Source organism: Cydia splendana, chromosome 1 (assembly GCF_910591565.1).
Source record: "Cydia splendana chromosome 1, ilCydSple1.2, whole genome shotgun sequence".
Lineage (NCBI taxonomy): Eukaryota > Metazoa > Arthropoda > Insecta > Lepidoptera > Tortricidae > Cydia > Cydia splendana.
Genome location: NC_085960.1, coordinates 31,329,241 through 31,343,994, shown reverse-complemented (window position 1 = coordinate 31,343,994; position 14,754 = coordinate 31,329,241). Strand labels below are relative to the sequence as shown.

The following is a 14,754-nucleotide window of genomic DNA, read 5'->3' as shown; positions in this document are numbered from 1 at the left end:
ATATTTAATTTCAAGAAAAGGTAGCTATTAATACAAATATGAGTTAAGTGATCAAATACGTACCCTGCTTGGCCAGTTTCGTCGTTGTAGCAGGAGTGGTCGCCGGGTTCGCATTCCATGCAAACGTCGCCATGGTCTATGCAAGAAGTGACGCTCAACGAGATAACACGGCCGTTCCTGGTTGCGGTCAACTTGTACCATCCGCCGTCTGCGAAGTTCTTCCTAGTATCCGTGATAGCAACTGAAGCAATAGATGTCCTTGCACCTCCAAATGAAAATACGGGTGTTCCTCCTAGAAGCTCAATTGCAATAAAATCGGATCTCCCGCCTGTTTGTGCCCCGTAGTTGTACAGTAGCAGCGCATCAGACTTAGTAGTTGCAAATATGATTGTTATGTCGTTGGTAGAAGCATCCAAGGCCGGAAATTGCATATAAGATAGTTCATTAAATCCGAAAGTAGAGCTTTCACAATGAGCACCGTAACGGCCATTTGTGCAACTGCACTTGTATCCAGGCTTCAGGCTTATACATATTCCACCATTGAGGCATGGGTTGGGTCTGCAGGAGTCCACTAAGGCTTCACACTCATTCCCGCGATAACCTGGACGGCACAAACAGAAGAATGTTTTTCTATCGGCACTTTCTTTGCAAGATCCACCATTTTTACATGGATTTGTATTACATAAGTCGTCTCTTTCCAATTCACACGTTTTGCCTTCACGGCGAGGCTGACATGTACAAACAAAGTCATGACCCTGTTTTCGACATTGACCTCCAAAGCGACATGGGTTTGGAGAGCACGGATCTTGTCGTTTTTCACATTTGTCGCCCATAAATCCTTCCGTGCAATGACAAGTGAACTCGTGCCGCACTAAAGGCGACGAAAGAATCAAAGCGGCACTTTCTGTTATTTTAGTTTGGTCTAAAACTTTTATTGAATCGAAGCAAATACCATTATTTTGACATTCGTGGAAAGAACACGGCATGTAAGATACTATTATTTGACTCTTTAATAACTTTGACATGTCACGCTCTTTGGCTTTCAAGTGTTTTTCTGTAAGCTCTCTTTTCCAGACTGAATGATTTCCTTTAGTAGCTATTGTAAGATACAAGTTACCATCATCCTCATTGATACTGTATAAATAAACACTTTCTGTGCTTTTGAGTCCCGTTTTAAGAGTTTCAAGTAAACTTCTGTAATAGTGCGTCAGGAAATGAGATGCCGTCATATTAATAATTCTCAGGGTTACAGACTGCTCTACTGTATTATTATCAAAAGAGAAGTATTCCACGCTAACGGATGAGACCACATCTCTGTGAATGCCATCATTACCAGACACAGAAAATGAATATCCTTGGCCTGGTCTCACTGCATTTGTGTGTAACTCACATCCCTTTTTGACATACAATAAAGAAAGTGTGAGGTCGGATGTCGAGTCTTTGATAATTTTGCATTTGTAGTCACCAACAATGTCTAGGTCATTTGGTTTAACGTCGGCAATTTTTCCAGAAGGCACTTTATTGTTAAATGCATAGACAAGTACATGCACTGATCTTGATGTTGGTGGGTTATCATTACGATCTAGCACTTTTATAGGTATTGTATAATTTGATGACATGACGGGTGTTCCGCTGTCTTCTATCTGTATGATTATTTCTAAATAAGGAGTCAGTTCCCTGTCTATTTTCTTTGTAGTTAACATAACTCCTGTATGTTTGTGTACTTTAACGAAATTTTGATGTTTTCCTCCTATGATAGAATAAGAAAATGGAGCACCGTTTGGTGGAAGATCGGGATCATTTGCAGTGAGTGTTGTTATGCTGGTGTTTGGTGGTTCATTTTCAAAAACAGCGCCATTAAAGTTGGCGACATCAAATATAGGCCCATTGTCATTAATGTCAGTTAAGGTTATCGTGACTGTGGCTGTACCAGTTTGAGGTGGAACACCGGTATCAATTGCGCCAACAATCAAAGAATATGTGGGCAGTGCCTCTCTGTCCAGCTGACGTGCAACTTCTATTTCACCAGATAATGGGTCTATTTTAAAATCTTGATTGACATTTCCTCCAATTATTGAAAAGCTGAACTGATTATTCTGCGGGCGAACATCTTTGTCAAGGGCTTGAACTTGTATGACTTGGTGTCCTATATTTGCACCTTCAGAAATGACCGCCTCGTAGTTATGGCGCAAGAATTCGGGTGGATCGTTACCATCTTGTATAGATATTATTACTTGTGCTTCGTCAGTGTCGTTTCCATGTATTCCTCCTGAATTTTTTGCAAGCACTGTCAACACTACTCTATTTTGAGTTTCTCTGTCTAAGTATCGAGCGACTCTTATAACACCGGTTTGAGAGTTAATACTGAAGCCTTTATCGTTACTAGAACCCACGAATAGGTAGTAAATTATTCCATCATCACCGCTATCTTGATCAGTTGCTTGAATAACGCCAACATTTGTGCCAACCTCAGCTGATTCCGATACATCAAAGTGAAATACTGGCTGAATAAACTTTGGATAAAATTCGTTTACGCCTGTAATTTCTACTAATACTTCAGTCATACTTTTCATTGTAGTATCTGGATTTGAAGCCATTATTTCAATTTTGTACATGGACTTTTCTTCATAATCAAATATTTCTTTTGAAAATATTTCGCCAGTATTTGCATCAATACGAAATAGAGACTTCATTTCATTATTTTTAATTGAATACTTAATAATTGCATTTTTTGGCGAATCTATATCAATTGCCTTCACTGTGAAAATGAAACTATTCACTGGTGAATTTTCTGGTAAAAAGGCGGTATAGTGAGTTTGGTTGAAAAGAGGAGCATTATCATTGATGTCGGTTAAAATAATAGTCAATGTAGCTGTTGTCTCTTTTGGCTTAAAGCCTAGATCGCTGGCAGTTATATTCAAACGATACTCTTGAATTGTGTCGTAATCAAGTGGCCGTAGAATGCTTATCGTGCCTGATACGGGATCAACTGCAAAATATTTTCCGAAATTCCCAGATGATATAGCATATCGGACTATTCCGTTTGGACCTTCGTCATCGTCGCTAGCTTTAACTGTTAGTATAGAAGATCCGGTTGGTTCATTTTCTGGTACTATAACTTGATAGCTTAGTGCTGTAAATTTAGGTGCAAACATATTCTCACCAGTTACAACGAAAGACAAATACGTTTCATCTGATTGCGGAGGAACTCCACGATCAACGGCTTTTACTTTCAGGTCGTAATATTGACCAAGATCATAAAATTGTTTCTTGACAATTATCCAGCCGTCTCTTTTATCGATGGTGAAATATGTTGACCCATTGCCTCCGGACACGTAATATTCAACTTCTGCGTTAATTCCAAAGTCCAAATTATCTTCAGCGGTCAGTTTGACGATTTTTTCGCCTAAAGTAGCATCCTTTGGAACAGGTACCAATCTTTCGTGGTCACGGAATTTTGGCGAATTGTTATTCGCATCCACAACATTGATCGTAACCAAGCATTCTGATGACATTGGGGGTTTACCATTATCTGTGGCTATGACAATCACGGAATAAGTATTTTCAGGTGAAGAATTTATCGAAGTTCTTTTGTATCTCAGGACATATTTGCTCAATATTTCACCTGTTGCAGGATCGATCGTAAATATATCCGAAGGTTGCTGTAATGCATAAGATATTATAGAATTTGGTCCTTGTTTATCTCTATCATTTGCAATGACTTGTCCTACAAAACTATTCTTCTTTTGTAACTCTGGGAAGTTGAAACTGTAGTAGGAGTACTCAAATTCTGGAGCATTATCATTTTGGTCCTGTATGGTTATTGTCAAGGGTGTTTCTGATCTCCACGCTCCGTCAATAGCGGCAACTTTTAATATGTATTCGTCTTGTAGTTCTCTGTCCAAGGATCCAACGACAGTCACATTACCGCTGATGGGATCGATGACAAACTTTCCACCGGGGTTTTCTACAAAACTGTATGTCGCATTAGCATTTGGCCCCGAGTCCAAATCGGAACTAGTTACTTTGATTACAAAGGATCCAATTTCTGCATTTTCTGTGACGTTGACGCTAAACAGCCTTGTAAATCGTGGCGGATTGTCATTTTTATCTAAAACAGTTACAATAACTGTTGAACTTCCTACCAACTGAGGAGTTCCATGATCGTAGGCTTCTACCAATAATTCATAAAATGGAGTTGTTTCTCTGTCCAAAGCCATATTAGTATATATTTCCCCACTTTCAGAGTCGATTTCAAATGTTTCTTCATAATCATTAACCAATCTGTAACTAATTCTACCATTTTCATTAGAATCATCATCGTGAGCTTCTATTTTAATGACAAGTTGTGAAGGGGACTCTTCTTCTAAGACAGTGGCATTGTAGAGTGCCTGTTCAATGACGGGAGCATTATCGTTTGCATCAGTTACTTTGATTTCGATTTCTATAAAAGACTTTAGTGGTGGGTTATCTGAATCTCTTACTTCAAACCAAACTTCATATAAAGGCATTGTTTCATAATCAAGACCTTTTCCAGTGACAAAAACTTCTCCACTCATTGGCTCTACTCTCAAAGCATCACCTACGTTGCCGCCAGCAATGGCGTATTGTAATAGGCCTGTTGGACCTGTCTTTGGTGATGATGCTGATAGTCTTGTAACTAAAACACCTTCAGGTGTATCTTCCGAAAATGTGAAGGTTAATTTATTAGTAACCGCAAATTTTGGAAAATTTCTTACTGACTTGGGTATGAGCTTTAATTCAGCTGTGGTTTGTCTCGGTGCAGTACCTGAATCTGTAGCAACTATTATTAAATTGAAAGTTGAACCACTTTTGCCTCGATATTTCATAAGATTTTCCTCCGCTTTTATTACTCCAGTTTCTTTGTTTATAGTGAATAAATTTTGATGTTCACCTTTTAAATCATATTTTATTTTCTTGTTTAAGCCTATATCGCTATCTGTAGCTTTAACACCAAAAATAAAATCTCCCGTGATAGTGCGATCTGAAATGTAGGTTTCGTATTCAGGTTGAGAAAAGGTTGGCGTGTTGTCATTTTCATCGTCAACGACAATTGTAAGATTGGCCGTAGCTGTGCGTGGATCAGTCGTGGATGAATCTTGTGCCATTATTATTAGATAATAGACATCCCACTCTTCTCTGTCTAAAGATGCATTAGTGGAGATAACGCCTGTTCCAGCATCAATTTGAAATCTTTCAGATTTGTCACCCAGAAGGCTGTAACGAATTTTAGCATTATTTCCAATATCCTTATCTGTTGCTTTTGGGCTAAGTATTATAGTTCCTGTTGGCAAATTCTCTTTGACTCTTGTTTTGTAACTTTGTCTTTCAAATATGGGACTGTTGTCATTGACATCTTGTATGATTATTTTCACTGTACCAGACCCGGTTAAAGGAGGTGAACCTGAAAAAGACAAAATAAATCAATAATTTGATATGATACCAAAAACAGCAAAAAAATAACAAGAAACAACAATGAACAAAATAAAAAATACTTTACATTTTCTTAAGTAAACGCTCCCTTACCTGTATCCATAGCTACGAGTGATAGTGTGTATTCATCTTGTATTTCTCGATCGAGTGTTCTTAACAACGATATTTGTCCAGTAGACGCATTTATTTTAAACAGGTCAGCATCACCTTCTTTTATAAAATAGCGCACTTGATTATTGAACGGCGGAGAGTCGGCGTCATAAGCATGAATGGTTATAACATAGCCGCCATTAGGAGGTATTACATTTTCCATTACGTACGCTAAGTACGGTGAATCTAAGAACGTAGGCGGGTTATCGTTAATGTCTTGAATTGAGATAGACAGCTGAGCCGTGTCAAATTTAACGTCGTCTTCCGCACAATCTTCGGCCCTTATGGTTAGAATGTAACGAGCTTTCCTTTCAAAATTAAGGTTTTTAGCAACCCTTACAATTCCTGTATCTTCGCTAATACTGAAATCACGGTTCTCGTCTCCAGAAGCTATAGAGTATCTAACTCTTCCATTAGCATCTTCATCTATATCAGTAGCCGAAACCTGTAAAAAAATAAATGAAAATCTCAGCAATAGCAAATCATTTTTTTAAGAAGGTACCGCTTAATTTTTAAAGCAAATCAACAAGTATTTTTTATCAAATATATACCTGCAAGACACTTGCTCCGATGCTAGCATTTTCTGGTACGGATGCACTGTACTGTTTTGGATCAAATACAGGACTGTTATCATTTTCATCCAAAATTTTTACTTCGATCAACGTTTTTGATACTTTCGGAGGATCACCCCTATCTTTAGCTGTTACAGAAAGCATATAGCTTGATTTTAGTTCTCTATCAAGCTTGCCCGTGGCTCTTAGTATTCCATCAACATTTCCCAACGAAAAGTAGCCATTAACTTCTTGGTCCGATGCCATAAAATACTCAACATATCCGTTTCTTCCCTCGTCTTTATCCACAGCCTTGACAGTCATCACGACAGTGTTGAGAGGAATATTCTCGGAAATGGTTATTACATTTGCAGAAACGAATTCTGGGGCCATATCATTGACATCTTTTAATTGTATGGTGACCTGAAAAATACACAAAATATACGTTAGTTAATAATTTTATCTTGGAAATATTTTAAAATCTGCATATAATGTGCGTATTTGTATAGAAACAAAATAAATACATCAGCAAATAAAATTGGGGAGCTGATAAATCTCTTTTCTGTAAATAGAAGATTTATAAAAATAAACGAAGGAATATGAACTGTAAGTACTCGTAGTGCCTAGGCACAGCTGCTTATTCTCTCTCATCAGTGGCATATTGTGCTCTTTAACAATAGCACTCTTTAACAATGCGAGCTAATGAACGTAAGTTTATAAAACATTTTTACTTTTACTTCAACTTGAAGCTAACTGACATCATTTCGTGTGCATGGAAATTATTCAAAGAAAAAATAATTTGACATTTTTACATAATTTTCATAAGAAAACGACTTGTTCCCATAAACCACAAGGGCTTGTTAAGTTAGGGATAGTATTCGGAGAGGTGATAGCTTGTTAGAGGAGTGCCACTAAAAATAACACGTGTCCGCTAAAGCAAATATTGCCGCGGCTACATTTGGACAGGCCGAATGATCAAGAGTAAACTGAAGTTTTTTCACAAGTGAACTGTGTACACAGTGATTGTGAGATCTGGAGTAGTTTTAATGATGTGGGTAGGATTTTAACACATTTGCAAACTTAAACAATCTATTTTATTATGTTTGTTTCATTGCTATTAATCTGAATAATGATGCCTGTACTACGTGTATACGGGAAATCTATTGATAAGTGTTTTCAAAGTTAAGGATCGAAGGTGCGGTAGAGAAATGGAAAAATAGGAAAGATCGACGAGGGGATCATAATCACTAACAAACCACACAAATAACAGAAATCGCATAGGTCCGTAGCTCCCAAACAGGGAAATAGATAATAACTTAGTTAATATATTTTGACGTGATAACGTCTTATAAATCGATGAACACCGGTAGCATGCACGAAAAAGTGTCACGTTGTGGACAGATCTCCATGGTAACTTTACGGCCAAAGTATGCAATTTTTCATCAATGTTTTTTTATGACGTTATCACGCAAAATTATCGTCCGTAAACCGACTTTACAGACAACCATATTTTTTGGAGAGTGGTTTAAACGATAATGTTTCTGATAGTTACTGGGTTAAGCCGTTGTTATATCTTATTACAGCTAACTGGCTATTGGTAGACCTTGTTGCTTTGCAATAAAATTTACAAATAATCAGTAAACTTTTTTGAAGACAGATAATACAGATAATGTAGGTACCTGCACGGTAGACGACAGCTGCGGCTCGGGCGGGCGCGCCGAGTCCTTCTCAGTCACAACGAGGTAGTAGATGGGCAGCGTCTCCCGATCCAGCGCCCGTGCGGTGTACATCGTCCCGTTCGGAGCGATGACGAAGTCCTGTGCGTCGTCTCCTGATGTGATATTGTAGGTACCTGCACGGTAGACGACAGCTGCGGCTCGGGCGGGCGCGCCGAGTCCTTCGCAGTCACAACGAGGTAGTAGATGGGCAGCGTCTCCCGGTCCAGCGCCCGTGCGGTGTACATCGTCCCGTTCGGAGCGATGACGAAGTCCTGTGCGTCGTCTCCTGATGTGATATTGTAGGTACCTGCACGGTAGACGACAGCTGCGGCTCGGGCGGGCGCGCCGAGTCCTTCGCAGTTACAACGAGGTAGTAGATGGGCAGCGTCTCCCGGTCCAGCGCCCGTGCGGTGTACATCGTCCCGTTCGGAGCGATAACGAAGTCCTGTGCGTCATCTCCTGATGTGATATTGTAGGTCAACTTGCCGTTTAATCCTGGAAATTGTACATAACGATATTTATTTCGCGCTTCCGAGACAAACAAAACAAAAGGATGCATAAATAATGATTTATTGAAATCAAAACTGAAAACTGTCACAAATTATAGGTCGCATGTGGACAATTGGACATTATTATGTCTTTGTTTACGTTTTCTCCAGTTCATATTTAAATAAGTACCTATGTTATGTAATATTTTTCAAGTTAATAAAATTGGTTTAAGCCTGGAAGTACCTATTTCAGCGAGCCTATCTGAATCGTTTATATGTAAATTATTTGTCTATGCATATCCTAATTTTACTTACTTTAAATTTTCCTGCTTAGATACGCATGAAAGTATAAAGTATCAGTTTAGATCCATAAATTGTAATATCCTTGGTGAATTATCTGACAAATGATACCTACTATTATTCATATTTAATTACACCAACGACCTCTACCGCGATATAATTTCATTGTTTTTACCTTTAATTCCGACGTTTCAGCTGAGTTGCACCAGCTGTGGTCACGGAAAGACTGACGCAGGGGGGGGGGGGGGGACACTAGGAATGTAGTTAACGTCAGTAAAGATACAGGCGACTTCTATATCTTGCTCCCGACAACATTAGTTGACTTCCGATTACACAAACTACGTCACCAGATGTCACTATAAAATTGATATAATTTTAGTGGCATTAATATTTAAATTAAAATAAGTACGAATTAATATTTGTAATTATTATAATTTTCAATTAATTTTGCGACAAAATAAGAATTTATTTAAAATGTGATTAATTATGCTGTTTGTTTATGCTGGCAACACATGCATAATCGCCAAGACCATGCCAAGACATGCAATTTTTTTGCTGTCACTGGAAGAGGGTACCTAAATTTAAAATATTTTAGTGATGGTTGAGCCATTTTATTCGTTATGATTCTGGAGGAAATTCGATTATAGCCCGAATGAAAACACATGCCCTGTTGTGAAAACCCCCAGAAAGTGCGTTGAGTTGTATCTCTGTTGCTCCGCCTTGTCGTTGAGAAGTAATTCCAGTTCTCTGCATTCGCTGATTTATGTGTTGTGTATTGTGTTTGTTATTTTGTGTTCTGTGTTATTTTCTTATTAATATGTATTTTCTTGTGTGTGAATGCTTTTTTACCTCACGCTTTCTTTTCTATTGTTTACCTAAAATTGTACTTTCCTAGCGATAATGTGGTGTAAAACATGTATTACTCTCATATTTAATTACACAAACGGGTCTACTCAACTCAGCTGAAACGTCGGAATTAAAGGTAAAAACAATGAAATTATATCGCGGTAGACCCGTTTGTGTAATTAAATATGTGTACAAAACGCGAGAGTTTAAAGTGCTATGTATTACTCTCGGCAGCAAAGTTTGCTCGCTTCTCGTGACTCTGCAACGGTCAAGATTCCACTTTTTTAATCTCTCTATACACTACTAATTTTGGAATATTTCGCATGTTTTGACCTCGATATAAGCACGAGAGGTAAAGAGAACAAGTTTACGAGTACACTTACTCTGTTGTCTCTGTTACTATTTTCCCTGCACTTATTTAATTACTTACGCTATCAACAAAATTAAAGCAATAAACATTTTACTTTAATATTCTGTTTTTTTATTCCATTATTGATAACATTAACCTTTTCCACATAATGTTAGGTCTTCTTGGGCGGTTTACAAGTACATTTTTTGTTTATTTTCTTGTAAACAATTAAAGTTATTTGTTACAAGAAACCAAACAAAAATGGACTTGTAAACCGACCAAGTAGACCTAATATTATGTGGGACGAAAGTACACGTATGGATGCATATGTAGTTGTGCACGCACACATACATACTTAGTTTCGGGGGACAATCAAAGATGGCGCTTTCAAATGAGTTTCCATAAAGGGTCATTCTCGCATTTCGTGCAAATCGGTATTATTTGCAATTTACCAAAAATGTGATGGTGTTTTCGAATATCTGTTAATGCAAGGTTGTAACATAGGACCTAAAGTATATTGGCCCGCCATGAACAATTCTAAAAAGGTGGTTATTTTCTTTATATTTACAATTAACCCCACTATTTTCATTCCTCTCTGCATGTAACGCGTGAAGTTAAACTTTGACCTCCATTTGAACCTTAATATACTAAAAATAGAAAACTTGTTGTTGGTTCAGTAAACAAGTAATTTAGTTATGTTTTATATCCTATAATATTATACGCTAAGAAATTAACAATAAAACTATACAGCCTTATAAGTGATGGTCCAAGCAATTTCTTCATTACCGACGCGAGAAATGGATTAGCTATTTTTTGCTATATAGCAAGGGTATATAGCACTTCCCGCGGATACAACACATTGTTCGTCAGTCAGTTGGCCGCGTGCTACCACAGCGATCGTCCGTATGTTGCTTTTGACGAAAATACCTACGTTCTCTCGTGTCGGGAAGGAGTGTGGTTCAGATAAATCTTCATCGCCATCTAGTGATTTATACAGTAAGTACCAATTGTACATTATTAAAATTATACCTAATTGATGTATTTTAGGGTTGCCTTTCGTGTGGCTTATTCTGCAAAATCAAGGTCTGATATCAACCGACCTAGGTGACGAAAACTTCCAAAACTTCATTCATATCTGTTTCATTCATTTCTTTTCCTTCCAATTTTGCCAGGGAAGGTAATGAACGAATTTAGAAGGTAATGAAGTATTTGAGGCAGTATGCACTTAATGGAAAGAGGGTTAAGTTATTATAAATAGAATGTTGGTATAAGCATTTAAAACGGTATGTATTAATATATAGAGGAGCCCACTGGTGATTTTTTGGATTTAACTAGAGCGCAGTAGATTAACATAATCTGCCGCTCTACATATAATACCAGACCGCACTCAAGGACTGTGCTGAGAAATTTGACACGTTACTAAGAGACTAAGTGAGTTGGAATCATCTGATACCTGTCGACGATAAGGTAGAGAACGGGGCAAATGTTTGGAATAAAGGGCAGAAACTACAGAAACATAAACACAGGCCGATAAGCAATAATAGTGCCTCCGCCGTCAAAAGCGACAATTCCCAATCCGTTCGTGATAAATCTCAGAAAAATGATACCAGCAGTAAAAAGCGGTGTAAAATCCCTCTCAGGGCGGTGGACCATCGCAAGTTCATCCATCTGTGGAATATAGCTTGAGGATCAGAGGACATAGGGGCATATCTGCTGTTATTCATGGTGCACTGTCGATGAACTTAAGCTCAAAGGGGACTCCAAGACTTTCAAAATAGGAGTACCCTCGACAATGTATGAATCCTGTTTATTTCCAACTATGTAGCCCGATAATCGTGGTCATTTCGTAAATCCAACGTCAATGGGAGTCAGACAAAAACCAGTAATGCTTAGTTCGGAATCCTGATTTGAAACCTTCACTGGATCTAATTTACCAAAATGTAAGGGGTCTTATCTTATCTTATCTTATCTTATCTTATTGTTTTCGGGGGCCCTTGCGGATACACTTCGACCCATAGGGATCTTTTGTGCAGTTACCCCCTAGAAGAGATCCGTCAACTACTCAAGAGCTTTTCCCACCATATCCATGTGTCGGATGATGGAGCTCATGGGTAGCGTTTTAAAGTCCTTTGGTTCCAGGTATCCTGCTCCAAAGTCCTTCATTCTTTGTCTGGCGAGGGCGTGACATTCACACATTAAGTGTCTTACTGTCTCTTCCTCTTCGCCACACATACGACAATCGGTGTTGTCAGAGTGTCCCATCTTGGCCAGAAATCCTTTGACCCCGTAATGGCCAGTAAACACCCCCGTTATGATTTGGAGTTGTCTTTTGCTAAGTTTCCAAAGCTTTTTGCTCCAGCCGGAGTCTATTCCTTGCATAAAGAGTTTTGCATGCTTTAGACCCGTCAGACTATCCCATTCTTCCTGGTGTTTGGTCTTGGTATGGTCTTTAATAGCCGTTGTGGTGGTTCCCTGTGAGAGCCCCACGAATGGTTCCGGACCTATAAGGTTACTTACAGATCCGGCTCTGGCGAGTTCATCTGCATTTTCATTGCCTATGAATCCCTCGTGCCCTGGGATCCATACCAGTTGCACCCTGTTTTGCCTTCCAAGCTGGTTCAGAGCTTGGACGCCATTATATACCAGTCTAGAGTCCACTCTGGGAGCTTCGAGCGCTTTGAGAGCGGCCTGACTGTCGCTGAGTATATAGATATTCTTCCCTTGGGTTCGCCTAACTATATTCTCATGCACACAGGCAATTATAGCGAATGTCTCGGCTTGGAAGACAGTGGCGTAATTGCCCATGCTTATACTACTACTAAAGTCATTTGCATAAATGCCTGCCCCCGTACCAGATTCTGTCTTAGACCCATCTGTGTACCATATAATGTCGTTTTCATCAGAGATTGGTGCTTCAAGACCTTCGGTCCACTCAGCCCTTGTTGGAATTTTAACGTTAAAATTCTTATGGAACATAAACTTGGGTTGCATCTTATCGCAGCCCATGTTCGTAATCCTTTTCATGAAATTGTCGCATTCCATGTTTGTGTGTTTGGTCTTTGGCTTGCTATCGCTCCAGAGGCCTGTTAGGGTCAACCTGTGTAGCGATTTCCGCGCCTCAGATTGTATCACTAGGTGTAGCGGCGAGAGGTCTAGCAGTACCTCCATCGCCGCTGTTGGCGTCGTTCTAAACGCGCCAGTAATAGCCATGCATGCCGTTCTTTGTATTTTCATAAGGGCATCCCTGCATGTGCTCTTTAGTGTCCTTGGCCACCATGCCAGGCATCCGTACAAGATGATAGGTCTTACCATCATGGTATAGATCCATCTTAGTACCTTTGGGTTTAGACCCCACGTTTTGCCATAAGCCGATCTACACATTCCAAACACTCTAAGTGCCTTGGTGGTTGTTAGTTCGACATGCTTTCTCCAGTTCAGCTCTTTATCTAGTGTAACGCCTAGATATTTCACTTCATTGGACATTTCCGGTACCCTTCCATAAAGCTTCAGCTGCTTTATGCCATTAAGGGTCTTTTTCCTGGTAAACGGTATTACCACTGTTTTGCCTGGGTTTATGGAGAGTTGATGACAGTTGCACCATCTTTCCACTTGCTTCAGTGATTTATTCATGATTTCCGATACTGTTCCCGGGAATTTCCCGTTTACAAGAATCACTAAATCATCTGCGTACCCTACCGTGTGTATTGGGCCTTTGTTTAGTTCTTCCAACAGTGAGTTAACTACCAGACTCCAGAGAGTTGGTGAGAGAACCCCACCCTGTGGACAACCCTTCGTAGCCGTAGCTAATATTTCATCTCCCATAAGGGAGGATTTTATTAGTCGGCTATTTAGCATAGTACCAATCCATCTACAGATTGTTGGTTCTATGCCATGTTTAGATGCTGCAATATTGATTGCCTGATACGTGGTGCGGTCAAATGCCCCCTCCACGTCTATAAAAGTGGCCAGACATAGTTCTTTGTTCTCTATCGCCTGTTCCGCTCTGGTTGTCACCAGGTGTAGTGCCGTTTCAGTCGATTTACCCGGCTGATACGCACACTGCAATTGGTGCAGCGGATGCCTCTTAAGAGGACCATCCCTTATGTGTCTGTCTACCAGTTTCTCCAGTGTTTTGAGGAAAAATGATGACAGACTTATAGGCCTGTATGATTTGGCTTCTGTGTAATCTGCTTTGCCTGGTTTAGGCAAGTACGTTACCTTTACCATCCTCCACACACGCGGTACGTGTCCGAAGGCTATGCACGCTCTGTACTTCCTTTAAGGGGTCTTAACTCCAAAGTAAGTTTTTCGGGCTTCTATGCTGTTGATCCAGATTCCTTAGATACCTGCATAAGGGGTCTTAACACCAAAGTAAGTTTTTCGGGCTTCTATGCTGTTGGTCCAGACTACTTAGGTACCTGCATATATCTTAAAGGGGTGTTTAGAGCATTTGAATGGTCCAATACACTCCATGCTTAATCTGGTACCTACTCTCCACAAGTACATATCCTCACCATTGGAAGATTTCACGGGTAAGAGCGATCCCAAAGTCAAGGTATTCTTTTCTTTCAGCTTTAGCAAAGCTGTTTGAGTCCATAATCCATGGCACGTTGTCGAAACAAGTGAAACCATTATTCCTGTGCAACACTCAGCATGGTTTCAGAGCGAAACGGTCTGTGAAAACTAACCTGACCTTGGTTGACACCATCTCAGAGCATCTGGACATTGATATCCTGATAGACGTCCTGTATTATGATTTCCGAAAAGCCTTCAATCGTGTGGGTAACGATGTATTCCTACACAAACTAGACGCTATATTGGGTTCAATCCACATTTGCTTAACATTTTTGCCAGTTATCTGCGTGATCAACCGCAGTATGCAACGACCAGCATGATCA

At 39.5% G+C, this 14,754-nt stretch overlaps 2 protein-coding genes across 2 annotated transcripts in view; both read right to left on the bottom strand.

Annotated features, from left to right (window-relative positions):
• Positions 1 to 14,754, bottom strand: part of LOC134793230 (lysine-specific demethylase 5-like) — a 317,932-nt gene that overhangs the window by 90,975 nt on the left and 212,203 nt on the right. The gene's annotated exons all lie outside the window — the stretch shown is intronic.
• The window catches only part of LOC134793350 (cadherin-related tumor suppressor), a 153,548-nt gene that overhangs the window by 3,354 nt on the left and 135,440 nt on the right, over positions 1 to 14,754 (bottom strand). The window contains exons 5-8 of the mRNA XM_063764908.1: positions 8,181 to 8,368; positions 6,156 to 6,578; positions 5,548 to 6,049; positions 64 to 5,425 (exon numbers count right to left, since the gene is read on the bottom strand). Coding sequence (XP_063620978.1) covers positions 64 to 5,425; positions 5,548 to 6,049; positions 6,156 to 6,578; positions 8,181 to 8,368 — 6,475 coding nt within the window. The remainder of the gene's footprint in view (positions 1 to 63; positions 5,426 to 5,547; positions 6,050 to 6,155; positions 6,579 to 8,180; positions 8,369 to 14,754) is intronic.